At 37.7% G+C, this 27,722-nt stretch overlaps 6 protein-coding genes and 2 non-coding genes across 9 annotated transcripts; 2 read left to right on the top strand and 6 right to left on the bottom strand.

The window, feature by feature from the left end:
• Positions 1-702: 702 nt before the first annotated feature.
• Positions 703-5,297, bottom strand: LOC148088135 (uncharacterized). Of its 2 annotated transcripts, none has more exons than XM_087794677.1 (4): positions 5,114-5,297; positions 4,476-4,550; positions 3,933-4,397; positions 703-1,459 (listed from the first exon to the last, which is right to left on the bottom strand). In XM_087794677.1, exons 2-4 carry the CDS (start codon positions 4,499-4,501, stop codon positions 1,147-1,149), a joined length of 804 nt encoding a protein of 267 aa, XP_087650803.1. In that variant the 5' UTR covers positions 4,502-4,550; positions 5,114-5,297; the 3' UTR covers positions 703-1,146. The 2 variants fall into 2 exon arrangements, with proteins under 2 accessions (XP_087650803.1, XP_087650802.1); XM_087794676.1 differs by lacking the exon at positions 703-1,459 and adding an exon at positions 2,814-3,780.
• Positions 5,298-6,111: 814 nt separating this feature from the next.
• Positions 6,112-8,595, bottom strand: LOC148088134 (uncharacterized). The gene is made up of 4 exons (XM_087794681.1): positions 8,412-8,595; positions 7,774-7,848; positions 7,231-7,695; positions 6,112-7,078 (listed from the first exon to the last, which is right to left on the bottom strand). The coding sequence occupies exons 2-4, from the start codon at positions 7,797-7,799 to the stop codon at positions 6,595-6,597; spliced, it is 975 nt and encodes a 324-aa protein (XP_087650807.1). The 5' UTR covers positions 7,800-7,848; positions 8,412-8,595; the 3' UTR covers positions 6,112-6,594.
• Positions 8,596-9,409: 814 nt separating this feature from the next.
• Positions 9,410-11,893, bottom strand: LOC148088133 (uncharacterized). The gene is made up of 4 exons (XM_087794680.1): positions 11,710-11,893; positions 11,072-11,146; positions 10,529-10,993; positions 9,410-10,376 (listed from the first exon to the last, which is right to left on the bottom strand). The coding sequence occupies exons 2-4, from the start codon at positions 11,095-11,097 to the stop codon at positions 9,893-9,895; spliced, it is 975 nt and encodes a 324-aa protein (XP_087650806.1). The 5' UTR covers positions 11,098-11,146; positions 11,710-11,893; the 3' UTR covers positions 9,410-9,892.
• An 814-nt stretch (positions 11,894-12,707) lies between these two features.
• On the bottom strand, positions 12,708-15,191 carry LOC148088132 (uncharacterized). Its single transcript, XM_087794679.1, has 4 exons — positions 15,008-15,191; positions 14,370-14,444; positions 13,827-14,291; positions 12,708-13,674 (listed from the first exon to the last, which is right to left on the bottom strand). Exons 2-4 carry the CDS (start codon positions 14,393-14,395, stop codon positions 13,191-13,193), a joined length of 975 nt encoding a protein of 324 aa, XP_087650805.1. The 5' UTR covers positions 14,396-14,444; positions 15,008-15,191; the 3' UTR covers positions 12,708-13,190.
• Positions 15,192-16,005: 814 nt separating this feature from the next.
• LOC148088131 (uncharacterized) lies at positions 16,006-18,489 on the bottom strand. Its single transcript, XM_087794678.1, has 4 exons — positions 18,306-18,489; positions 17,668-17,742; positions 17,125-17,589; positions 16,006-16,972 (listed from the first exon to the last, which is right to left on the bottom strand). The coding sequence occupies exons 2-4, from the start codon at positions 17,691-17,693 to the stop codon at positions 16,489-16,491; spliced, it is 975 nt and encodes a 324-aa protein (XP_087650804.1). The 5' UTR covers positions 17,694-17,742; positions 18,306-18,489; the 3' UTR covers positions 16,006-16,488.
• A 799-nt stretch (positions 18,490-19,288) lies between these two features.
• LOC148088130 (uncharacterized) lies at positions 19,289-21,814 on the bottom strand. Its single transcript, XM_087794682.1, has 4 exons — positions 21,598-21,814; positions 20,966-21,040; positions 20,423-20,887; positions 19,289-20,270 (listed from the first exon to the last, which is right to left on the bottom strand). Exons 2-4 carry the CDS (start codon positions 20,989-20,991, stop codon positions 19,787-19,789), a joined length of 975 nt encoding a protein of 324 aa, XP_087650808.1. The 5' UTR covers positions 20,992-21,040; positions 21,598-21,814; the 3' UTR covers positions 19,289-19,786.
• A 1,867-nt stretch (positions 21,815-23,681) lies between these two features.
• trnai-aau (transfer RNA isoleucine (anticodon AAU)) lies at positions 23,682-23,755 on the top strand. Its single transcript has one exon. It is a non-coding gene; the product is annotated as a tRNA-Ile (tRNA).
• A 1,204-nt stretch (positions 23,756-24,959) lies between these two features.
• Positions 24,960-25,033, top strand: trnai-aau (transfer RNA isoleucine (anticodon AAU)). Its single transcript has one exon. It is a non-coding gene; the product is annotated as a tRNA-Ile (tRNA).
• The last annotated feature ends 2,689 nt before the right edge of the window (positions 25,034-27,722 follow it).

The following is a 27,722-nucleotide window of genomic DNA, read 5'->3' as shown; positions in this document are numbered from 1 at the left end:
TTATCATTGTTAAAGGAACCAGTCATTTATATTTGAATAACAATTCAATGTTGATTCCCAAAATTCAGCGTGATTTTATTTTTATTTTCGTGTCATAATTATTCAACTTCCATACGTCTGTATTTACTTTGGTATTTTCTATACTAAGACACACGCATAGCAATGTTAATGCTGTGTGTGATTCCAAATAACGGGGTAATACAACTCTGGAGTATATATTTTTGACCTTCTGCAAAATAAAAGATTCAAGTTATACGTTGACAATAATATGGAAGACATTCTGCAGTGAGACATGAGACTAAATATAAGTTGATTTGTATATTTCTTCCCATTAGATCACAGTTCAGGCTAAACATTTGGACAAACATTCTGGGCTCATTCGAAGTTTTAGCAATAGTTGTGTAGTAAATGAGTTAAATCGCTTTTACCTTCACGCACATGAATACCTAATCATTTCACCTGGTCAATGGAAGATAATTAGCGTGGATGACAAGGTTAAAATGCTTTATTAGCAACAACTAGTCCATCATTATTGTATTATTCAATCATAACCTACTCATGTCACAGGGTCTGCCAACAACTGTGAGGTTTGTTTTGATGGTAAAACGCTAACTATTCAGTGGACAACTTATATTGGTATTGTTTTCAAATGTTGTCATTTAATTATACTTTTAATCACTGCCATTGTATATTGAACTTCAGTAAGAACAAACAGAAACTTTTATTGCCAGTGTTGTGAACACAACGTAGCAGTTGTTTGTGGTGTCAGTAGAGAGTAAAACACTGAAGTAAGATAAGACAGAAATAAGCAATAGAAAAGGCGGCAAGTTGTAACTTTTGAAATATATTCCGGGGAACATTGTTCTCCTTAATATCCAAGGATTTCATGTAATTCACTCAACACGCTCTGAAAAAAATCTGACAGCTCTAACTATTTAAAAAAACAAACAAATACAACCTTGTACATTATACTCTTCATAACATTTATTCTATGTCGACCCCACGGGCGGGACAGATCGTTTGCAGATCTGGAAGAGACGACTGTGGTGCTTTCACTTCAGCCATGACTTTGATTCTCTTGGGGTCAAACACACAGTCAACCTCCTGACCAGAGGGCACACAGGTCATGCCACAGTTGGGGGGCACTCAGGCGGTGTTGTAGCCGTGCTCATTCCAAGTGAACTGCATTGGGTGGTCGTCGACATCGATGCGTTTGACACGACCAACTTTAACACTCAGCTTCAGAACCACACGCTCGGAAGGAACCAAGGAAATTGGGTACTGTGAAGCGTCTTCTGGTTCTCGGCTCAGGTACACACCTCTTCCCAGCATGCCGTTGGTCGACTGCTTGAAGCCATTGGCAATAATGGACATGGCATTGCTTACACTGGTGCCATGATACATGGTGTACACGCCCTTTTTTTCTGGTGTCTGTCTGGAATGCACCTGAGAAGCCATCCTGAGACGGAGAAAAAATATTACATCAGTATGAAAGTAGCTTTTAAGTTTGACAGGAAATGCACATCTTAATATTAACCTAAACCTGAATCTTAGGTGCATGTCATAGCATTTGTGTTTCGATTTGGAAATTTGTTTAAAGACTAAATTAGTTTTTTCACCGTTTTTGTATCCTATATTTTCACTGTAAACTGTTGAAATTGATCTTGTTTCGTAAGTCAGTCAAAACAAATCCATCAGAACAATTGATGCATGCAAGTTGTTAACCTTCATATTTTCTCTACTGGTTTCTCCACAGTTATGATCAACTTATTTTAAACTTCATATCAACCACTAAGAAATATAATACTCACTTACTTTTTAGTGCAGTCTTGTGTGACTTCTTCAGTCGTGTTAAGGGAAAACACTCACGTCGTAAGTTCGTATGAGATTCTAGATGCTTTCACTTTTGACTTTATTTTTACACGACCCCAGGCGGGAAGCCCCTGTGTTACCAGCCAGTGGTCCTCCTTAAAAAGGTGGTTATTCTGAGTCAAGGATGTGACGTAGTCGGGGGCGTGTGCGCGACTGCGCGTGCGTTTGTGGTGTTTTTTTGTCAACAGAAAGCGGGTAAAAAACGAGTCTTCTCAAGCACTACGTGTGCTACTAAGTGTTTTTTTTTATTTATTAATAGCGCAAATATGTTTATTTGTATAAGTATAAACCTCAACATTATCAATGGCAACTGACGTCATGATTATTTAAAATATGATAAGAAATATATTGTTGTATTCCCTGTTTTTCCTGGACGTTAAATCATTTCACATGTTTCCTTTTTCCCATTTTTAAGCTTACCACGCAATATATTTATCATTGTTAAAGGAACCAGTCATTTATATTTGAATAACAATTCAATGTTGATTCCCAAAATTCATCGTGATTTTATTTTTTATTTTTATTTTCGTGTCATAATTATTCAACTTCCATACGTCTGTATTTACTTTGGTATTTTCTATACTAAGACACACACATAGCTGTGTTAATGCTGTGTGTGATTCCAAATAACAAGTAATACAACTCTGGAGTATATATTTTTGACCTTCTGCAAAATAAAAGATTCAAGTTATATGTTGACAATAATATGGAAGACATTCTGCAGTGAGACATGAGGCTAAATATAAGTTGATTTGTATATTTCTTCCAATTAGATCACAGTTCAGGCTAAACATTTGGACAAACCTTCTGGGCTCATTCGAAGTTTTAGCAATAGTTGTGTAGTAAATGAGTTAAATCGCTTTTACCTTCACATACATAAATACCTAATCATTTCACCTGGTCAATGGAAGATAAATAGCGTGGATGACAAGGTTAAAATGCTTTATTAGCAACAACTAGTCCATCATTATTGTATTATTCAATCATAACCTACTCGTGTCACAGGGTCTGCCAACAACTGTGAGGTTTGTTTTGATGGTAAAACGCTAACTATTCAGTGGACAACTTATATTGGTATTGTTTTCAAATGTTGTCATTTAATTATACTTTTAATCACTGCCATTTTCTGTTGAACTTCATTAAGAACAAACAGAAACTTTTATTGCCAGTGTTGTGAACACAACGTAGCAGTTGTTTGTGGTGTCAGTAGAGAGTAAAACACTGAAGTAAGATAAGACAGAAATAAGCAATAGAAAAACAGCACCAAGACAGCAAGTTGTATCTTTTGAAATATATTCCGGGAACATTGTTCTCATTAATATCCAAATATTTCATTTAATTCGCTCAACATGCTCTGAAAAAAATCTGATAGCTCTAACTATTTAAAAATAAATAAATAAATACAACCTTGTACATTATACTCTTCATAAGATTTGTTCTATGTCGACCCCAAAGGCGGGACAGATCGCTTGCAGATCTGGAAGAGACGACTGTGGTGCTTTCACTACAGCCATGACTTTGATTCTCTTGGGGTTAAACACACAGTCAACCTCCTGACCAGAGGGCACACAGGTCATGCCACAGTTGGGGGGCACCCAGGCGGTGTCGTAGCCTTGCTCATTCCAAGTGAACCTCATTGGGTGGTCGTCTACATCGATGCGTTTGACACGACCAACTTTGACACTCAGCTTCAGAACCAAACGCTCAGAAGGAACCAAGGAAATTGGGTACTGTGAAGCGTCTTCTGGTTCTCGGCTCAGGTACACACCTCTTCCCAGCATGCCGTTGGTCGACTGCACAAAGCCATTGGCAATAATGGACATGGCATTGCTTACACTGGTGCCATGATACATGGTGTACACGCCCTTTTTTTCTGGTGTCTGTCTGGAATGCACCTGAGAGGCCATCCTGAGACGGAGAAAATATATTACATCAGTATGAAAGTAGCTTTTAAGTTTGATTAATAAGTGTGTAAATCATTTGAGGGGAGCAGTAAACATGGTGACACTCTACAAATTAAAAAAATGTATAATGGAGTACAAATTGTATTTTCTTCTTACACACGTTGTTGCAGCTCCTGGAGAACGCTCGGTGGTGCTCTCTCTACGTCAGTGATCCTGATTCTCTTCGGGTCAAACACACAGTCCTCCTGCAGGCCAGAGCGAACACATTTCATGCCACAGTTGGGGGGCACCCAGGCGGTGTCGTAGCCGTGCTCATGCCAAGTGAACTGCATTGGGTGGTTGTCGACATCGATGCGCTTGACACGACCAACTTTAACACTCAGCTTCAGAACCACACGCTCGGAAGGATCCGATTTAAGTGGGTACCGCGAAGCCTTTTGTGGGTCTCGGCTCACGTACACACCTATTCCCAGCATACCCTCGGTTGACTGGCTGAAGCCATTGTCAATAATGGACCTGGCACGGTCGATGCTGGTGCCATGATACATGATGTACACACCACCTTCTTCTGGTGTCTGGCTGGGCTTCAGCAGAGAAGCTATAAAGCTGGATAAGGAGAAGCTAAGACAAACGAACAAGTTACTTCAGTATTAAAGTAGCTGTTATGTTTTGACTAGAAATATACTGCTTTAATTTCACCTTTCGCTGGGGGAAGGATTGTCCATGACGTTGATTTTCTGTATGCACTCAAACTCTGGGTCACTTCAGGTCTCCCTAGAATCATCATATTCAAAAGATCAAAAACATATTTTTAAACAAAACACGCGCCTCATATTACATGAGTTTAGCAGCACTATTTAGTAAAGGTTTCATTATTTAACAAATATTTACCACAGTGTAATAACATCTTAACCATTGATGTCCTTTTAAATAAATAGACTGAAACTGAAACTAAATGTAAAATCAATATCAAAACAGGAAAATGCACATCTAATTATTAACCATAAATCTGAATTTCAAGCTTATATGTATATTAAAACATTTGATCATTTGTGTTTCGATTTGGACATTTTCTTTTCCATTCAATTTTCTAAGACTAAATTCGTTTTTCACCGTTTTTTGTATCACATATTCTCCATGTAAACTGTTTGACATTGATCTTATTTCGCAAGTCAGTCAATACAAAAAAGTTTGTGTTGACAAATCTATAGTTTGGATCAGTTGATACATTCAGTTGTTCACTTTAATATTTGATCTACTGGCGTCTCAACGCCACAGTTATGATCAACTTATTTTAAACTTCATATCAACCACTAAGAAATATAATATTCACTTACTTTTTATTGCGGTCTTGTGTGACTTCTTCAGTCGTGTTAAGGGAAACCACTCACGTCGTAAGTTCGTATGAGATTCTAGATGCTTTCACTTTTAGTTTCATTTTTACACGACCCCAGGCGGGAAGCCCCTGTGTTACCAGCCAGTGGTCCTCCTTAAAAAGGTGGTCATTCTGAGTCAAGGATGTGACGTAGTCGGGGGCGTGTGCGCGACTGCGCGTGCGTTTGTGGTGTTTTTTTGTCAACAGAAAGCGGGTAAAAAACGAGTCTTCTCAAGCACTACGTGTGCTACTAAGTGTTTTTTTTTATTTATTAATAGCGCAAATATGTTTATTTGTATAAGTATAAACCTCAACATTATCAATGGCAACTGACGTCATGATTATTTAAAATATGATAAGAAATATATTGTTGTATTCCCTGTTTTTCCTGGACGTTAAATCATTTCACATGTTTCCTTTTTCCCATTTTTAAGCTTACCACGCAATATATTTATCATTGTTAAAGGAACCAGTCATTTATATTTGAATAACAATTCAATGTTGATTCCCAAAATTCATCGTGATTTTATTTTTTATTTTTATTTTCGTGTCATAATTATTCAACTTCCATACGTCTGTATTTACTTTGGTATTTTCTATACTAAGACACACACATAGCTGTGTTAATGCTGTGTGTGATTCCAAATAACAAGTAATACAACTCTGGAGTATATATTTTTGACCTTCTGCAAAATAAAAGATTCAAGTTATATGTTGACAATAATATGGAAGACATTCTGCAGTGAGACATGAGGCTAAATATAAGTTGATTTGTATATTTCTTCCAATTAGATCACAGTTCAGGCTAAACATTTGGACAAACCTTCTGGGCTCATTCGAAGTTTTAGCAATAGTTGTGTAGTAAATGAGTTAAATCGCTTTTACCTTCACATACATAAATACCTAATCATTTCACCTGGTCAATGGAAGATAAATAGCGTGGATGACAAGGTTAAAATGCTTTATTAGCAACAACTAGTCCATCATTATTGTATTATTCAATCATAACCTACTCGTGTCACAGGGTCTGCCAACAACTGTGAGGTTTGTTTTGATGGTAAAACGCTAACTATTCAGTGGACAACTTATATTGGTATTGTTTTCAAATGTTGTCATTTAATTATACTTTTAATCACTGCCATTTTCTGTTGAACTTCATTAAGAACAAACAGAAACTTTTATTGCCAGTGTTGTGAACACAACGTAGCAGTTGTTTGTGGTGTCAGTAGAGAGTAAAACACTGAAGTAAGATAAGACAGAAATAAGCAATAGAAAAACAGCACCAAGACAGCAAGTTGTATCTTTTGAAATATATTCCGGGAACATTGTTCTCATTAATATCCAAATATTTCATTTAATTCGCTCAACATGCTCTGAAAAAAATCTGATAGCTCTAACTATTTAAAAATAAATAAATAAATACAACCTTGTACATTATACTCTTCATAAGATTTGTTCTATGTCGACCCCAAAGGCGGGACAGATCGCTTGCAGATCTGGAAGAGACGACTGTGGTGCTTTCACTACAGCCATGACTTTGATTCTCTTGGGGTTAAACACACAGTCAACCTCCTGACCAGAGGGCACACAGGTCATGCCACAGTTGGGGGGCACCCAGGCGGTGTCGTAGCCTTGCTCATTCCAAGTGAACCTCATTGGGTGGTCGTCTACATCGATGCGTTTGACACGACCAACTTTGACACTCAGCTTCAGAACCAAACGCTCAGAAGGAACCAAGGAAATTGGGTACTGTGAAGCGTCTTCTGGTTCTCGGCTCAGGTACACACCTCTTCCCAGCATGCCGTTGGTCGACTGCACAAAGCCATTGGCAATAATGGACATGGCATTGCTTACACTGGTGCCATGATACATGGTGTACACGCCCTTTTTTTCTGGTGTCTGTCTGGAATGCACCTGAGAGGCCATCCTGAGACGGAGAAAATATATTACATCAGTATGAAAGTAGCTTTTAAGTTTGATTAATAAGTGTGTAAATCATTTGAGGGGAGCAGTAAACATGGTGACACTCTACAAATTAAAAAAATGTATAATGGAGTACAAATTGTATTTTCTTCTTACACACGTTGTTGCAGCTCCTGGAGAACGCTCGGTGGTGCTCTCTCTACGTCAGTGATCCTGATTCTCTTCGGGTCAAACACACAGTCCTCCTGCAGGCCAGAGCGAACACATTTCATGCCACAGTTGGGGGGCACCCAGGCGGTGTCGTAGCCGTGCTCATGCCAAGTGAACTGCATTGGGTGGTTGTCGACATCGATGCGCTTGACACGACCAACTTTAACACTCAGCTTCAGAACCACACGCTCGGAAGGATCCGATTTAAGTGGGTACCGCGAAGCCTTTTGTGGGTCTCGGCTCACGTACACACCTATTCCCAGCATACCCTCGGTTGACTGGCTGAAGCCATTGTCAATAATGGACCTGGCACGGTCGATGCTGGTGCCATGATACATGATGTACACACCACCTTCTTCTGGTGTCTGGCTGGGCTTCAGCAGAGAAGCTATAAAGCTGGATAAGGAGAAGCTAAGACAAACGAACAAGTTACTTCAGTATTAAAGTAGCTGTTATGTTTTGACTAGAAATATACTGCTTTAATTTCACCTTTCGCTGGGGGAAGGATTGTCCATGACGTTGATTTTCTGTATGCACTCAAACTCTGGGTCACTTCAGGTCTCCCTAGAATCATCATATTCAAAAGATCAAAAACATATTTTTAAACAAAACACGCGCCTCATATTACATGAGTTTAGCAGCACTATTTAGTAAAGGTTTCATTATTTAACAAATATTTACCACAGTGTAATAACATCTTAACCATTGATGTCCTTTTAAATAAATAGACTGAAACTGAAACTAAATGTAAAATCAATATCAAAACAGGAAAATGCACATCTAATTATTAACCATAAATCTGAATTTCAAGCTTATATGTATATTAAAACATTTGATCATTTGTGTTTCGATTTGGACATTTTCTTTTCCATTCAATTTTCTAAGACTAAATTCGTTTTTCACCGTTTTTTGTATCACATATTCTCCATGTAAACTGTTTGACATTGATCTTATTTCGCAAGTCAGTCAATACAAAAAAGTTTGTGTTGACAAATCTATAGTTTGGATCAGTTGATACATTCAGTTGTTCACTTTAATATTTGATCTACTGGCGTCTCAACGCCACAGTTATGATCAACTTATTTTAAACTTCATATCAACCACTAAGAAATATAATATTCACTTACTTTTTATTGCGGTCTTGTGTGACTTCTTCAGTCGTGTTAAGGGAAACCACTCACGTCGTAAGTTCGTATGAGATTCTAGATGCTTTCACTTTTAGTTTCATTTTTACACGACCCCAGGCGGGAAGCCCCTGTGTTACCAGCCAGTGGTCCTCCTTAAAAAGGTGGTCATTCTGAGTCAAGGATGTGACGTAGTCGGGGGCGTGTGCGCGACTGCGCGTGCGTTTGTGGTGTTTTTTTGTCAACAGAAAGCGGGTAAAAAACGAGTCTTCTCAAGCACTACGTGTGCTACTAAGTGTTTTTTTTTATTTATTAATAGCGCAAATATGTTTATTTGTATAAGTATAAACCTCAACATTATCAATGGCAACTGACGTCATGATTATTTAAAATATGATAAGAAATATATTGTTGTATTCCCTGTTTTTCCTGGACGTTAAATCATTTCACATGTTTCCTTTTTCCCATTTTTAAGCTTACCACGCAATATATTTATCATTGTTAAAGGAACCAGTCATTTATATTTGAATAACAATTCAATGTTGATTCCCAAAATTCATCGTGATTTTATTTTTTATTTTTATTTTCGTGTCATAATTATTCAACTTCCATACGTCTGTATTTACTTTGGTATTTTCTATACTAAGACACACACATAGCTGTGTTAATGCTGTGTGTGATTCCAAATAACAAGTAATACAACTCTGGAGTATATATTTTTGACCTTCTGCAAAATAAAAGATTCAAGTTATATGTTGACAATAATATGGAAGACATTCTGCAGTGAGACATGAGGCTAAATATAAGTTGATTTGTATATTTCTTCCAATTAGATCACAGTTCAGGCTAAACATTTGGACAAACCTTCTGGGCTCATTCGAAGTTTTAGCAATAGTTGTGTAGTAAATGAGTTAAATCGCTTTTACCTTCACATACATAAATACCTAATCATTTCACCTGGTCAATGGAAGATAAATAGCGTGGATGACAAGGTTAAAATGCTTTATTAGCAACAACTAGTCCATCATTATTGTATTATTCAATCATAACCTACTCGTGTCACAGGGTCTGCCAACAACTGTGAGGTTTGTTTTGATGGTAAAACGCTAACTATTCAGTGGACAACTTATATTGGTATTGTTTTCAAATGTTGTCATTTAATTATACTTTTAATCACTGCCATTTTCTGTTGAACTTCATTAAGAACAAACAGAAACTTTTATTGCCAGTGTTGTGAACACAACGTAGCAGTTGTTTGTGGTGTCAGTAGAGAGTAAAACACTGAAGTAAGATAAGACAGAAATAAGCAATAGAAAAACAGCACCAAGACAGCAAGTTGTATCTTTTGAAATATATTCCGGGAACATTGTTCTCATTAATATCCAAATATTTCATTTAATTCGCTCAACATGCTCTGAAAAAAATCTGATAGCTCTAACTATTTAAAAATAAATAAATAAATACAACCTTGTACATTATACTCTTCATAAGATTTGTTCTATGTCGACCCCAAAGGCGGGACAGATCGCTTGCAGATCTGGAAGAGACGACTGTGGTGCTTTCACTACAGCCATGACTTTGATTCTCTTGGGGTTAAACACACAGTCAACCTCCTGACCAGAGGGCACACAGGTCATGCCACAGTTGGGGGGCACCCAGGCGGTGTCGTAGCCTTGCTCATTCCAAGTGAACCTCATTGGGTGGTCGTCTACATCGATGCGTTTGACACGACCAACTTTGACACTCAGCTTCAGAACCAAACGCTCAGAAGGAACCAAGGAAATTGGGTACTGTGAAGCGTCTTCTGGTTCTCGGCTCAGGTACACACCTCTTCCCAGCATGCCGTTGGTCGACTGCACAAAGCCATTGGCAATAATGGACATGGCATTGCTTACACTGGTGCCATGATACATGGTGTACACGCCCTTTTTTTCTGGTGTCTGTCTGGAATGCACCTGAGAGGCCATCCTGAGACGGAGAAAATATATTACATCAGTATGAAAGTAGCTTTTAAGTTTGATTAATAAGTGTGTAAATCATTTGAGGGGAGCAGTAAACATGGTGACACTCTACAAATTAAAAAAATGTATAATGGAGTACAAATTGTATTTTCTTCTTACACACGTTGTTGCAGCTCCTGGAGAACGCTCGGTGGTGCTCTCTCTACGTCAGTGATCCTGATTCTCTTCGGGTCAAACACACAGTCCTCCTGCAGGCCAGAGCGAACACATTTCATGCCACAGTTGGGGGGCACCCAGGCGGTGTCGTAGCCGTGCTCATGCCAAGTGAACTGCATTGGGTGGTTGTCGACATCGATGCGCTTGACACGACCAACTTTAACACTCAGCTTCAGAACCACACGCTCGGAAGGATCCGATTTAAGTGGGTACCGCGAAGCCTTTTGTGGGTCTCGGCTCACGTACACACCTATTCCCAGCATACCCTCGGTTGACTGGCTGAAGCCATTGTCAATAATGGACCTGGCACGGTCGATGCTGGTGCCATGATACATGATGTACACACCACCTTCTTCTGGTGTCTGGCTGGGCTTCAGCAGAGAAGCTATAAAGCTGGATAAGGAGAAGCTAAGACAAACGAACAAGTTACTTCAGTATTAAAGTAGCTGTTATGTTTTGACTAGAAATATACTGCTTTAATTTCACCTTTCGCTGGGGGAAGGATTGTCCATGACGTTGATTTTCTGTATGCACTCAAACTCTGGGTCACTTCAGGTCTCCCTAGAATCATCATATTCAAAAGATCAAAAACATATTTTTAAACAAAACACGCGCCTCATATTACATGAGTTTAGCAGCACTATTTAGTAAAGGTTTCATTATTTAACAAATATTTACCACAGTGTAATAACATCTTAACCATTGATGTCCTTTTAAATAAATAGACTGAAACTGAAACTAAATGTAAAATCAATATCAAAACAGGAAAATGCACATCTAATTATTAACCATAAATCTGAATTTCAAGCTTATATGTATATTAAAACATTTGATCATTTGTGTTTCGATTTGGACATTTTCTTTTCCATTCAATTTTCTAAGACTAAATTCGTTTTTCACCGTTTTTTGTATCACATATTCTCCATGTAAACTGTTTGACATTGATCTTATTTCGCAAGTCAGTCAATACAAAAAAGTTTGTGTTGACAAATCTATAGTTTGGATCAGTTGATACATTCAGTTGTTCACTTTAATATTTGATCTACTGGCGTCTCAACGCCACAGTTATGATCAACTTATTTTAAACTTCATATCAACCACTAAGAAATATAATATTCACTTACTTTTTATTGCGGTCTTGTGTGACTTCTTCAGTCGTGTTAAGGGAAACCACTCACGTCGTAAGTTCGTATGAGATTCTAGATGCTTTCACTTTTAGTTTCATTTTTACACGACCCCAGGCGGGAAGCCCCTGTGTTACCAGCCAGTGGTCCTCCTTAAAAAGGTGGTCATTCTGAGTCAAGGATGTGACGTAGTCGGGGGCGTGTGCGCGACTGCGCGTGCGTTTGTGGTGTTTTTTTGTCAACAGAAAGCGGGTAAAAAACGAGTCTTCTCAAGCACTACGTGTGCTACTAAGTGTTTTTTTTTATTTATTAATAGCGCAAATATGTTTATTTGTATAAGTATAAACCTCAACATTATCAATGGCAACTGACGTCATGATTATTTAAAATATGATAAGAAATATATTGTTGTATTCCCTGTTTTTCCTGGACGTTAAATCATTTCACATGTTTCCTTTTTCCCATTTTTAAGCTTACCACGCAATATATTTATCATTGTTAAAGGAACCAGTCATTTATATTTGAATAACAATTCAATGTTGATTCCCAAAATTCATCGTGATTTTATTTTTTATTTTTATTTTCGTGTCATAATTATTCAACTTCCATACGTCTGTATTTACTTTGGTATTTTCTATACTAAGACACACACATAGCTGTGTTAATGCTGTGTGTGATTCCAAATAACAAGTAATACAACTCTGGAGTATATATTTTTGACCTTCTGCAAAATAAAAGATTCAAGTTATATGTTGACAATAATATGGAAGACATTCTGCAGTGAGACATGAGGCTAAATATAAGTTGATTTGTATATTTCTTCCAATTAGATCACAGTTCAGGCTAAACATTTGGACAAACCTTCTGGGCTCATTCGAAGTTTTAGCAATAGTTGTGTAGTAAATGAGTTAAATCGCTTTTACCTTCACATACATAAATACCTAATCATTTCACCTGGTCAATGGAAGATAAATAGCGTGGATGACAAGGTTAAAATGCTTTATTAGCAACAACTAGTCCATCATTATTGTATTATTCAATCATAACCTACTCGTGTCACAGGGTCTGCCAACAACTGTGAGGTTTGTTTTGATGGTAAAACGCTAACTATTCAGTGGACAACTTATATTGGTATTGTTTTCAAATGTTGTCATTTAATTATACTTTTAATCACTGCCATTTTCTGTTGAACTTCATTAAGAACAAACAGAAACTTTTATTGCCAGTGTTGTGAACACAACGTAGCAGTTGTTTGTGGTGTCAGTAGAGAGTAAAACACTGAAGTAAGATAAGACAGAAATAAGCAATAGAAAAACAGCACCAAGACAGCAAGTTGTATCTTTTGAAATATATTCCGGGAACATTGTTCTCATTAATATCCAAATATTTCATTTAATTCGCTCAACATGCTCTGAAAAAAATCTGATAGCTCTAACTATTTAAAAATAAATAAATAAATACAACCTTGTACATTATACTCTTCATAAGATTTGTTCTATGTCGACCCCAAAGGCGGGACAGATCGCTTGCAGATCTGGAAGAGACGACTGTGGTGCTTTCACTACAGCCATGACTTTGATTCTCTTGGGGTTAAACACACAGTCAACCTCCTGACCAGAGGGCACACAGGTCATGCCACAGTTGGGGGGCACCCAGGCGGTGTCGTAGCCTTGCTCATTCCAAGTGAACCTCATTGGGTGGTCGTCTACATCGATGCGTTTGACACGACCAACTTTGACACTCAGCTTCAGAACCAAACGCTCAGAAGGAACCAAGGAAATTGGGTACTGTGAAGCGTCTTCTGGTTCTCGGCTCAGGTACACACCTCTTCCCAGCATGCCGTTGGTCGACTGCACAAAGCCATTGGCAATAATGGACATGGCATTGCTTACACTGGTGCCATGATACATGGTGTACACGCCCTTTTTTTCTGGTGTCTGTCTGGAATGCACCTGAGAGGCCATCCTGAGACGGAGAAAATATATTACATCAGTATGAAAGTAGCTTTTAAGTTTGATTAATAAGTGTGTAAATCATTTGAGGGGAGCAGTAAACATGGTGACACTCTACAAATTAAAAAAATGTATAATGGAGTACAAATTGTATTTTCTTCTTACACACGTTGTTGCAGCTCCTGGAGAACGCTCGGTGGTGCTCTCTCTACGTCAGTGATCCTGATTCTCTTCGGGTCAAACACACAGTCCTCCTGCAGGCCAGAGCGAACACATTTCATGCCACAGTTGGGGGGCACCCAGGCGGTGTCGTAGCCGTGCTCATGCCAAGTGAACTGCATTGGGTGGTTGTCGACATCGATGCGCTTGACACGACCAACTTTAACACTCAGCTTCAGAACCACACGCTCGGAAGGATCCGATTTAAGTGGGTACCGCGAAGCCTTTTGTGGGTCTCGGCTCACGTACACACCTATTCCCAGCATACCCTCGGTTGACTGGCTGAAGCCATTGTCAATAATGGACCTGGCACGGTCGATGCTGGTGCCATGATACATGATGTACACACCACCTTCTTCTGGTGTCTGGCTGGGCTTCAGCAGAGAAGCTATAAAGCTGGATAAGGAGAAGCTAAGACAAACGAACAAGTTACTTCAGTATTAAAGTAGCTGTTATGTTTTGACTAGAAATATACTGCTTTAATTTCACCTTTCGCTGGGGGAAGGATTGTCCATGACGTTGATTTTCTGTATGCACTCAAACTCTGGGTCACTTCAGGTCTCCCTAGAATCATCATATTCAAAAGATCAAAAACATATTTTTAAACAAAACACGCGCCTCATATTACATGAGTTTAGCAGCACTATTTAGTAAAGGTTTCATTATTTAACAAATATTTACCACAGTGTAATAACATCTTAACCATTGATGTCCTTTTAAATAAATAGACTGAAACTGAAACTAAATGTAAAATCAATATCAAAACAGGAAAATGCACATCTAATTATTAACCATAAATCTGAATTTCAAGCTTATATGTATATTAAAACATTTGATCATTTGTGTTTCGATTTGGACATTTTCTTTTCCATTCAATTTTCTAAGACTAAATTCGTTTTTCACCGTTTTTTGTATCACATATTCTCCATGTAAACTGTTTGACATTGATCTTATTTCGCAAGTCAGTCAATACAAAAAAGTTTGTGTTGACAAATCTATAGTTTGGATCAGTTGATACATTCAGTTGTTCACTTTAATATTTGATCTACTGGCGTCTCAACGCCACAGTTATGATCAACTTATTTTAAACTTCATATCAACCACTAAGAAATATAATATTCACTTACTTTTTATTGCGGTCTTGTGTGACTTCTTCAGTCGTGTTAAGGGAAACCACTCACGTCGTAAGTTCGTATGAGATTCTAGATGCTTTCACTTTTAGTTTCATTTTTACACGACCCCAGGCGGGAAGCCCCTGTGTTACCAGCCAGTGGTCCTCCTTAAAAAGGTGGTCATTCTGAGTCAAGGATGTGACGTAGTCGGGGGCGTGTGCGCGACTGCGCGTGCGTTTGTGGTGTTTTTTTGTCAACAGAAAGCGGGTAAAAAACGAGTCTTCTCAAGCACTACGTGTGCTACTAAGTGTTTTTTTTTATTTATTAATAGCGCAAATATGTTTATTTGTATAAGTATAAACCTCAACATTATCAATGGCAACTGACGTCATGATTATTTAAAATATGATAAGAAATATATTGTTGTATTCCCTGTTTTTCCTGGACGTTAAATCATTTCACATGTTTCCTTTTTCCCATTTTTAAGCTTACCACGCAATATATTTATCATTGTTAAAGGAACCAGTCATTTATATTTGAATAACAATTCAATGTTGATTCCCAAAATTCATCGTGATTTTATTTTTTATTTTTATTTTCGTGTCATAATTATTCAACTTCCATACGTCTGTATTTACTTTGGTATTTTCTATACTAAGACACACACATAGCTGTGTTAATGCTGTGTGTGATTCCAAATAACAAGTAATACAACTCTGGAGTATATATTTTTGACCTTCTGCAAAATAAAAGATTCAAGTTATATGTTGACAATAATATGGAAGACATTCTGCAGTGAGACATGAGGCTAAATATAAGTTGATTTGTATATTTCTTCCAATTAGATCACAGTTCAGGCTAAACATTTGGACAAACCTTCTGGGCTCATTCGAAGTTTTAGCAATAGTTGTGTAGTAAATGAGTTAAATCGCTTTTACCTTCACATACATAAATACCTAATCATTTCACCTGGTCAATGGAAGATAAATAGCGTGGATGACAAGGTTAAAATGCTTTATTAGCAACAACTAGTCCATCATTATTGTATTATTCAATCATAACCTACTCGTGTCACAGGGTCTGCCAACAACTGTGAGGTTTGTTTTGATGGTAAAACGCTAACTATTCAGTGGACAACTTATATTGGTATTGTTTTCAAATGTTGTCATTTAATTATACTTTTAATCACTGCCATTTTCTGTTGAACTTCATTAAGAACAAACAGAAACTTTTATTGCCAGTGTTGTGAACACAACGTAGCAGTTGTTTGTGGTGTCAGTAGAGAGTAAAACACTGAAGTAAGATAAGACAGAAATAAGCAATAGAAAAACAGCACCAAGACAGCAAGTTGTATCTTTTGAAATATATTCCGGGAACATTGTTCTCATTAATATCCAAATATTTCATTTAATTCGCTCAACATGCTCTGAAAAAAATCTGATAGCTCTAACTATTTAAAAATAAATAAATAAATACAACCTTGTACATTATACTCTTCATAAGATTTGTTCTATGTCGACCCCAAAGGCGGGACAGATCGCTTGCAGATCTGGAAGAGACGACTGTGGTGCTTTCACTACAGCCATGACTTTGATTCTCTTGGGGTTAAACACACAGTCAACCTCCTGACCAGAGGGCACACAGGTCATGCCACAGTTGGGGGGCACCCAGGCGGTGTCGTAGCCTTGCTCATTCCAAGTGAACCTCATTGGGTGGTCGTCTACATCGATGCGTTTGACACGACCAACTTTGACACTCAGCTTCAGAACCAAACGCTCAGAAGGAACCAAGGAAATTGGGTACTGTGAAGCGTCTTCTGGTTCTCGGCTCAGGTACACACCTCTTCCCAGCATGCCGTTGGTCGACTGCACAAAGCCATTGGCAATAATGGACATGGCATTGCTTACACTGGTGCCATGATACATGGTGTACACGCCCTTTTTTTCTGGTGTCTGTCTGGAATGCACCTGAGAGGCCATCCTGAGACGGAGAAAATATATTACATCAGTATGAAAGTAGCTTTTAAGTTTGATTAATAAGTGTGTAAATCATTTGAGGGGAGCAGTAAACATGGTGACACTCTACAAATTAAAAAAATGTATAATGGAGTACAAATTGTATTTTCTTCTTACACACGTTGTTGCAGCTCCTGGAGAACGCTCGGTGGTGCTCTCTCTACGTCAGTGATCCTGATTCTCTTCGGGTCAAACACACAGTCCTCCTGCAGGCCAGAGCGAACACATTTCATGCCACAGTTGGGGGGCACCCAGGCGGTGTCGTAGCCGTGCTCATGCCAAGTGAACTGCATTGGGTGGTTGTCGACATCGATGCGCTTGACACGACCAACTTTAACACTCAGCTTCAGAACCACACGCTCGGAAGGATCCGATTTAAGTGGGTACCGCGAAGCCTTTTGTGGGTCTCGGCTCACGTACACACCTATTCCCAGCATACCCTCGGTTGACTGGCTGAAGCCATTGTCAATAATGGACCTGGCACGGTCGATGCTGGTGCCATGATACATGATGTACACACCACCTTCTTCTGGTGTCTGGCTGGGCTTCAGCAGAGAAGCTATAAAGCTGGATAAGGAGAAGCTAAGACAAACGAACAAGTTACTTCAGTATTAAAGTAGCTGTTATGTTTTGACTAGAAATATACTGCTTTAATTTCACCTTTCGCTGGGGGAAGGATTGTCCATGACGTTGATTTTCTGTATGCACTCAAACTCTGGGTCACTTCAGGTCTCCCTAGAATCATCATATTCAAAAGATCAAAAACATATTTTTAAACAAAACACGCGCCTCATATTACATGAGTTTAGCAGCACTATTTAGTAAAGGTTTCATTATTTAACAAATATTTACCACAGTGTAATAACATCTTAACCATTGATGTCCTTTTAAATAAATAGACTGAAACTGAAACTAAATGTAAAATCAATATCAAAACAGGAAAATGCACATCTAATTATTAACCATAAATCTGAATTTCAAGCTTATATGTATATTAAAACATTTGATCATTTGTGTTTCGATTTGGACATTTTCTTTTCCATTCAATTTTCTAAGACTAAATTCGTTTTTCACCGTTTTTTGTATCACATATTCTCCATGTAAACTGTTTGACATTGATCTTATTTCGCAAGTCAGTCAATACAAAAAAGTTTGTGTTGACAAATCTATAGTTTGGATCAGTTGATACATTCAGTTGTTCACTTTAATATTTGATCTACTGGCGTCTCAACGCCACAGTTATGATCAACTTATTTTAAACTTCATATCAACCACTAAGAAATATAATATTCACTTACTTTTTATTGCGGTCTTGTGTGACTTCTTCAGTCGTGTTAAGGGAAACCACTCACGTCGTAAGTTCGTATGAGATTCTAGATGCTTTCACTTTTAGTTTCATTTTTACACGACCCCAGGCGGGAAGCCCCTGTGTTACCAGCCAGTGGTCCTCCTTAAAAAGGTGGTCATTCTGAGTCAAGGATGTGACGTAGTCGGGGGCGTGTGCGCGACTGCGCGTGCGTTTGTGGTGTTTTTTTGTCAACAGAAAGCGGGTAAAAAACGAGTCTTCTCAAGCACTACGTGTGCTACTAAGTGTTTTTTTTTATTTATTAATAGCGCAAATATGTTTATTTGTATAAGTATAAACCTCAACATTATCAATGGCAACTGACGTCATGATTATTTAAAATATGATAAGAAATATATTGTTGTATTCCCTGTTTTTCCTGGACGTTAAATCATTTCACATGTTTCCTTTTTCCCATTTTTAAGCTTACCACGCAATATATTTATCATTGTTAAAGGAACCAGTCATTTATATTTGAATAACAATTCAATGTTGATTCCCAAAATTCATCGTGATTTTATTTTTTATTTTTATTTTCGTGTCATAATTATTCAACTTCCATACGTCTGTATTTACTTTGGTATTTTCTATACTAAGACACACACATAGCTGTGTTAATGCTGTGTGTGATTCCAAATAACAAGTAATACAACTCTGGAGTATATATTTTTGACCTTCTGCAAAATAAAAGATTCAAGTTATATGTTGACAATAATATGGAAGACATTCTGCAGTGAGACATGAGGCTAAATATAAGTTGATTTGTATATTTCTTCCAATTAGATCACAGTTCAGGCTAAACATTTGGACAAACCTTCTGGGCTCATTCGAAGTTTTAGCAATAGTTGTGTAGTAAATGAGTTAAATCGCTTTTACCTTCACATACATAAATACCTAATCATTTCACCTGGTCAATGGAAGATAAATAGCGTGGATGACAAGGTTAAAATGCTTTATTAGCAACAACTAGTCCATCATTATTGTATTATTCAATCATAACCTACTCGTGTCACAGGGTCTGCCAACAACTGTGAGGTTTGTTTTGATGGTAAAACGCTAACTATTCAGTGGACAACTTATATTGGTATTGTTTTCAAATGTTGTCATTTAATTATACTTTTAATCACTGCCATTTTCTGTTGAACTTCATTAAGAACAAACAGAAACTTTTATTGCCAGTGTTGTGAACACAACGTAGCAGTTGTTTGTGGTGTCAGTAGAGAGTAAAACACTGAAGTAAGATAAGACAGAAATAAGCAATAGAAAAACAGCACCAAGACAGCAAGTTGTATCTTTTGAAATATATTCCGGGAACATTGTTCTCATTAATATCCAAATATTTCATTTAATTCGCTCAACATGCTCTGAAAAAAATCTGATAGCTCTAACTATTTAAAAATAAATAAATAAATACAACCTTGTACATTATACTCTTCATAAGATTTGTTCTATGTCGACCCCAAAGGCGGGACAGATCGCTTGCAGATCTGGAAGAGACGACTGTGGTGCTTTCACTACAGCCATGACTTTGATTCTCTTGGGGTTAAACACACAGTCAACCTCCTGACCAGAGGGCACACAGGTCATGCCACAGTTGGGGGGCACCCAGGCGGTGTCGTAGCCTTGCTCATTCCAAGTGAACCTCATTGGGTGGTCGTCTACATCGATGCGTTTGACACGACCAACTTTGACACTCAGCTTCAGAACCAAACGCTCAGAAGGAACCAAGGAAATTGGGTACTGTGAAGCGTCTTCTGGTTCTCGGCTCAGGTACACACCTCTTCCCAGCATGCCGTTGGTCGACTGCACAAAGCCATTGGCAATAATGGACATGGCATTGCTTACACTGGTGCCATGATACATGGTGTACACGCCCTTTTTTTCTGGTGTCTGTCTGGAATGCACCTGAGAGGCCATCCTGAGACGGAGAAAATATATTACATCAGTATGAAAGTAGCTTTTAAGTTTGATTAATAAGTGTGTAAATCATTTGAGGGGAGCAGTAAACATGGTGACACTCTACAAATTAAAAAAATGTATAATGGAGTACAAATTGTATTTTCTTCTTACACACGTTGTTGCAGCTCCTGGAGAACGCTCGGTGGTGCTCTCTCTACGTCAGTGATCCTGATTCTCTTCGGGTCAAACACACAGTCCTCCTGCAGGCCAGAGGGCACACAGGTCATGCCACAGTTGGGGGGCACCCAGGCGGTGTTGTAGCTGTGCTCATGCCAAGTGAACTGCATTGGGTGGTTGTCGACATCGATGCGCTTGACACGACCAACTTTAACACTCAGCTTCAGAACCACACGCTCGGAAGGATCCGATTTGAGTGGGTACCGCAAAGCCTTTTGTGGGTCTCGGCTCACGTACACACCTATTCCCAGCATGCCCTTGGTTGACTGGCTGAAGCCATTGTCAATAATGGACCTGGCACTGTCGATGCTGGTGCCATGATACATGATGTACACACCACCTTCTTCTGGTGTCTGGCTGGGCTTCAGCAGAGAAGCTTTAAAGCTGGGTAAGGAGAAGCTAAGACAAATGAACAAGTTACTTCAGTATTAAAGTAGCTGTTATGTTTTGACTAGAAATATACTGCTTTAATTTCACCTTTCGCTGGGGGAAGGATTGTCCATGACGTTGATTTTCTGTATGCACTCAAACTCTGGGTCACTTCAGGTCTCCCTAGAATCATCATATTCAAAAGATCAAAAACATATTTTTAAACAAAACACGTGCCTCATATTATTTTAGCAGCACTATTTAGTAAAGGTTTCATGATTTAACAAATATTTACCACAGAGTAATAACATCTTAACCATTGATGTCCTTTTAAATAAATAGACTGAAACTGAAACTAAATGTAAAATCAATATCAAAACAGGAAAATGCACATCTAATTATTAACCATAAATCTGAATTTCAAGCTTATATGTATATTGAAACATTTGATCATTTGTGTTTCGATTTGGACATTTTTTTTCCATTCAATTTTCTAAGACTAAATTCGTTTTTCACCGTTTTTTGTATCACATATTCTCCATGTAAACTGTTTGACTTTGATCTTATTTCGCAAGTCAGTCAATACAAAAAAGTTTGTGTTGACAAATCTATAGTTTGGATCAGTTGATACATTCAGTTGTTCACTTTAATATTTGATCTACTGGCGTCTCAACGCCACAGTTATGATCAACTTATTTTAAACTTCATATCAACCACTAAGAAATATAATATTCACTTACTTTTTATTGCGGTCTCTTGTGACTTCTTCAGTCGTGTTAAGGGAAACCACCCACGTCGTAGAAGATTGTAGATATTTTGCTTTCAATTTTGATATTTATTTTTAAATGACCTTTCAGTTTGCGAGTTCGAGGTTTGATGACGTCATCATATCATACCCCAGGCGAGAGCCCCCTGACGCAGTCGTGTATTATATCGCATCCGGCATTTAAGAAAGTTAGCGACAACTTTAAACAACCATGGAGTTAGATAAATGTGTATCGTCCAATAGTGGAAGATATTTGCGTAAACAGTTTGGTTAAAATGATTGGCTATAAGTAGTGTCACTCATCTTTCTGATTTATCATTGGTTAAAAATGTAAATACGCCCCACACTTCCCTTGTACTCGCTGTGACGCTCACGGGTTTTCTAAAGCATGTACAAGAAGTTCCTTGAAAATAAAACTTGTGTATTGCAGATGGAGATTCAAGTAATTGGTGAGTACGCAATGTTGTCGTATTCCGTTTGTTTGTTGTGTATTATATTTAATTTAAAAGTAATATACACTTAATTCATCTGACAAATTGATTGTAATGCAAAAATTTTATTTTATGCACATTCTTTATGATATAAATATTAACTAGGTTTAAAAGAATACAGACTTTTGAATACAAGTATTTTGGCGTTGTTTTAGGTGGACTACAGAAGCACAGGTCAGTTGTCTCCTAAGCATCTGCAACAGATGAAGGTGGCCTGAGGTCAGAGGTCATATTGAAGACCAGGATAGACTGAGGCTTAAATCCGTTAAAATGCAGGTGAAATGCTGGAGACTGAGTTTCTTTTCAACCTTTTTTTTTTCTAACTGTCTTGTGTTGTTTACATTAAGTTATATATGCTAGTATAAAGATGCACATTATGTTTTAACAATAATATGGAGGACATTCTGTAGTGAGGCATGAAGTTAAATATGTTTTTGTTTATATGTCCTTTTTTTCACAATATTATAGTAGCGGACAAAACGTTGGGATAGAACTTCTGGGCATGATCAACGTTTTTGCAAATGCTGAATCATACCCTACGATCAAATGAAGATCAATTGCGTGGATGATAAGGTTAGAATACTGTATTTGCAACAACTATTTTAATACTATTATTTGATTTAATCATAACTCTTACTCATGTCCCAATGCAAAACTTACATTGGGGTTCTTTTCTAAAATGTTGTCATGTAATTATACTTTTTATAATTGCCATTGTCCATTGAACTTAAGAAAGTACTTACTTAGTGTTAGTTTCTAAAATGAATTCCTCATCAATATAAAATGATTTAATTTGATTTAACCCAACAAGTTCTGTAGAAATCAGGTTGCTGGAAGAAATAAGGCGACGGAAACAAATGTTGATACAAGCAGTTGTAAAAAGACAATTGAAATAATCTTAAATCGAATTTTACACCCAGAAAACTCCTATAAATGTATTTCCAAAAGCTGAATTGACAGCCGCTGAAGTATTAATTCACAACAAGATCCAATCATTTTTTGTGACTTATATTATAATGTAAAACTTATATTTTAAGGTTTTTTTTTAGGTTGTTTTGTAGTATTCCCGATGCGTGCCTTATTCATTATTATCATTTTCTTCTCAAGTAAGTATTATTTGTAAAGCTAAAAGAAATCAAACCAGTTGGACACGAGTTATCATCAGCAAGTGTTGTTCTTGTGTTTTTGAAGAATATGATACGTGCTTAGTTTGGGTTAAATACAATATTTACACAATGATTATGGTTTGTTTGTTGCTTATTTTAAAACGGTCCACTGCACTACTATATGACTGGCTTGTAATATGATTCATACAACATTTATTTTTAAAACTAAAATATTGGTTAAACTATGCAGTTATATGATTTGCCCCCAAGATGGTGCTATTAACAAGATCTTCCTCACGTAGGTTTATTGCGCTCAATTATTTAAAAATGATTCATGACAAACGAATGACGGGTTCATTTTAATAAACCATTTGAAACTTGTTTTCTCTATTTCCTTGTCTATTAAGCAAGTATTATCCTCAATTTTGGTGGGTCGTAATCTAGTTGTACCGTCTTCTCCAGGCCGGTTAGCTCAGTTGGTTAGAGCGTGGTGCTAATAACGCCAAGGTCGCGGGTTCGATCCCCGTACTGGCCACTCGTTTTTTTTGTGTGTGTGTCCATCCATAAATGCAAATAAACAATCCTTTTAAATGTAAATGTTTTCGAAAACCAATCCCTTTATACAGTGACAGTTTTATCTGCATGATTAAGCCATGAATATAGAACCATCCGCATGTAAGTAAGTCATTTATATTTATATAGCGCTTTTCTAGACCAGGGTCACAAAGCGCTTAAACAATCAAAACAATATTCAATAAAGTATATACTTTAAAGGGCAAGATACAACTTATAATACAACAGGAGTTCCAGAAAATCAAGGAAAAGCCTGAACAAATAAAAACGTCTTAATATGTTTCTTGAAGGACGTAAACCTCATCAATAAATTGATCCAACTTCTCTCTGTCACTCTTTTTACCGTCTAATATATTCACTTGTCTGCTGCTCACCACTCGCCTCCATCACCGCAGGAACACTGATGGATGGTGTCGAGGGTCTTTATCTTCTGCGAGGCGAGAGGATTGACTGGGAACATGGACACATGGAGATTGATGGGCGGATGTTCTCGCACTGGTGTGATGTTGAAGGAGTTCACATGTTCAACTTTTACAAGCACATACATGTCCAGGTCTGAGGTGGACCTGGACCTTTTTTGTCCCACATGGATCCCTCTCTTCTTCTTTTGTGGATGTGTTTGGTTTTGAATCATCGTTTTCTTTGAGGCCTGTTTGCCTTCTGATGACAACAGCCAGTGATGTTCCTGTGTAAGCAGCTGCAGCATCTGCTTTCTCTGCGTCACCGATGTTCTCTCCATATTCTATGTAGTATAGATAATATATAAACACATTTATTGCAGGATCGTCAAATGGAAAAACAATTTGCTAAAGCTGTAACAATTTGTAAAGTGTTGATGCTCAAAGAGAAATATACCTAAATGTAGAATGATATTATCTTGATGATCAATCGAACAAATACTCTTACTCAGAACTTGAATAGAATACTGTGAGTTACGATATTACTATTATAGTATTATTTTATAGTATTATTTTATTAATCTTGACACTATATATTACACACGCAATTTTAATATATTTAAACTTATCAGTAAACACACAGAAACCGCTTTTTTAGCTCTGGAACTTCACTTATAAACAAATCTGTCATAGTATTAAGTAATATATCACAAAACTTCGTTCCGTTCCACGGGTAAGATTCGTGACGTCATCATCGCAATACCACTCGGCCGGTTAGCTCAGTTGGTTAGAGCGTGGTGCTAATAACGCCAAGGTCGCGGGTTCGATCCCCGTACTGGCCACTCGTTTTCTTCGCACAGGGTAAATTGAAATTAGAAATATTTAAAATAAATGTTACCTCGTATCTTTATTTTTAGGAGAGTAAAAACAGCAGAAGATTAGGTAAACAACCCTTTGAGTAATTTTTGGAGCACAAAGGGATTTTTTTTCTTTTTGAGTTAAAGATATCTCGTACGATTTATTCAATTAATTTAAGAAAAATCAAAAAAATTAGTTTTTCAAGCACAGCTTTTATAGAAAAGAGGTGTATTTCTTATTCTTTGAAACACTTTGAAAAATATGATTTCCTGTTGTTGTCTCAAAACCTACTTACCTACAGAAGAATGGTTTGTAATATATCATCAATATCTTCTTTCCAAGTATATATTTAGTATTTTTACATTTTATTTTTTATAATTATTAAGCTAATACGCTATAGCCTTTTTTCCCATCTAAAGGAAAGTCCTCAGAGTTTGAACTTTCCACTGTTTTAAACAAAAATCATCTTCAGGTCAGAGTCGTTGAGTCTGACCTTTTCGTCTCAGGTCACTCGTCTCACAGATCGACGATCGAGCCCTCCTTCTCTCTCTCTCTCTCTCTCTCTCTCTCTCTCCCTCTCTCCCTCTCTCCCTGCACCAGTGTTCCATCCGTCTGAATCCAGCTCGACCACAGCTGGAATCATTTCTGTCGTCACCTTCTCCGACCCCAGAGCCTTCCGATTTCAGCTGAGTTAAGCTCCCCGTGGTCAATCTGACCCACTTTCACAACCTTTTCAATTATCTTTATGGTAGAGGCTTGTTCACTGCTCCAAGGCTAACGTGATTTAGCACCAGTGCGACAGTTTTACCGCACGTTTAATCAAGTGAATTGAAGAGATGTTCTAAATCAGGAGTTTCTGAACGATCCTTAAAGGAAAAGTTTGTACATATAGCTTAAGTGAGGACCTCTATAAGTGTGTTCAAATTTCATGTTTTATCAGGACTATAAAAAAGTAACATTTTATACATATATATTGTTAAAAATATATATATTTTCTTCTCTCTGTCACAGTTGTAAGTTTAAATCTATAGTCTCTTTGCTTGATGCTCAAACAGCAGCATTGACATGAAAATATGTTTGTTTTTCCAGAGTTCAGCATCACAGATGTCTCAGACAGATTGTCTTTCTTCAGACTTAAATCTTTTCAATAGAACTAAAACTCTGGTCATGTGGAGTTCAATCAAATGATCAAAATGGATTAATTTGCATCACAAGCATTGCTTGAGTCTGACCCAGTTCCTGATAAATGGATGCAACACTGTGTTAGAGTCGGAGTGAAGTATTGTCCTGACCTTAGTGGCAGATAAAAAATAAAAATAAAAAAATAATCTGGACAGCAGACAGGTAGAACAAAATGACGCGTGTGTTTAATATTTCATTCCCACCTAATATGGACAGTTTTTAAACATTCACGTCAAGCGAAAATACATAAAATTAACAGTATTTATTTGTATGTTTTCTGTAATAATTGTTTTTTATTTTGAACAGTCATAGCTCATAATGTAGAAATCTATAGATTTATATAAACAATTGGTACGACAACTTTGTTTATACGATCGCCCGGAGAGTCTGTGAGCATCCTGTGACCACCAAACTACTTTACAGCAGGTGGTCAGAGAGGGTATTTTCATATGAATACTGGTACTTTTTGTTACCAGGAAGATTCAAGAAGAATCTCTCTCATCTCAAGAAACAGGGAAACTGATAATTTAAGACTTTGCCATTACTGCTCCGACACAAGGGAGAGAAACATTATTTTATATCCCACAGAATGGGACTTTAAAAAACCCCATATGAATTGTAATTTGAGTTTCAGCGCCAGGGCCGGGCCGGGTCTACTTACATGTAAGTTTGAGGGGGCACAACATTTATTTGGCCTGGCCCCCTCTTGCCCCTGCCTAGACCCGACCCTGTTCAGCGCCCTCTGTGGTTATGTTTGAGTAGCGTTATGTTGCCTTTTCCAAAATATTATTTAATATGCTCATTTTATTTAGAGAAAGACATCTGCACTTGAAATAAACAATTCGTTTTGTATGATTTATAAGCAGATTTGTTTTTAAATGTTTTAAAACCTTATTATTTGTAGACAGTTTTGTTGTTAATTTTCATTTAACTCACTTTCAGGTTTTTATATTTCAAGCGTCTTTTCTTGCCATCCTTGTCCTCATTGTTGTCTTCTTTGGTGCATTAGTCGCCACCTTATGAATGTTTTTCTTTTCTTGCACCAGTGCAGTGCATTGTGGGTGATATACAGTTCTGGATGTCTAATAGATCCCTCAGTCCTCAAGGGTGGATCTCACAGAGTTCACTTTAGCTGTTCAGGAGCTGAAACCGTCCCGATGTTAAGCGGTGGTGATTCCCCAGAAGGCAAGTGAGCGAGAGAAACCGAACCTGTCTCGCTTCAAGAACCGCATGGACGAACAAACGAGTAACTCCACCAGGGTCGAGGCAGTAGGGATGTGCTCTGCAGAAGTCAGTGACACACTGCCTGCCGGACAGAGCTTGTTGGGAGTGTTTCGGAGTGAAATGCGGAACCAGCAGAAGACGGAGAGCCCTGCAGAGGTGCTGAGTCACTGTGGAGTAAATCTAATCATCGGTATTGATTGCGGACTCGAAACAATGAGGGGTTAAGAGGCAGAACGATAATAAGATCTCTGAAGAACCTCTGCAAAC

Source organism: Callionymus lyra, chromosome 1 (genome assembly GCF_982586985.1).
Source record: "Callionymus lyra chromosome 1, fCalLyr1.hap1.1, whole genome shotgun sequence".
NCBI classification, from domain to species: domain Eukaryota; kingdom Metazoa; phylum Chordata; class Actinopteri; order Syngnathiformes; family Callionymidae; genus Callionymus; species Callionymus lyra.
The sequence above is the reverse complement of the archived record's forward strand: the minus strand, read 5'-3'. Positions and strand labels throughout refer to the sequence as shown.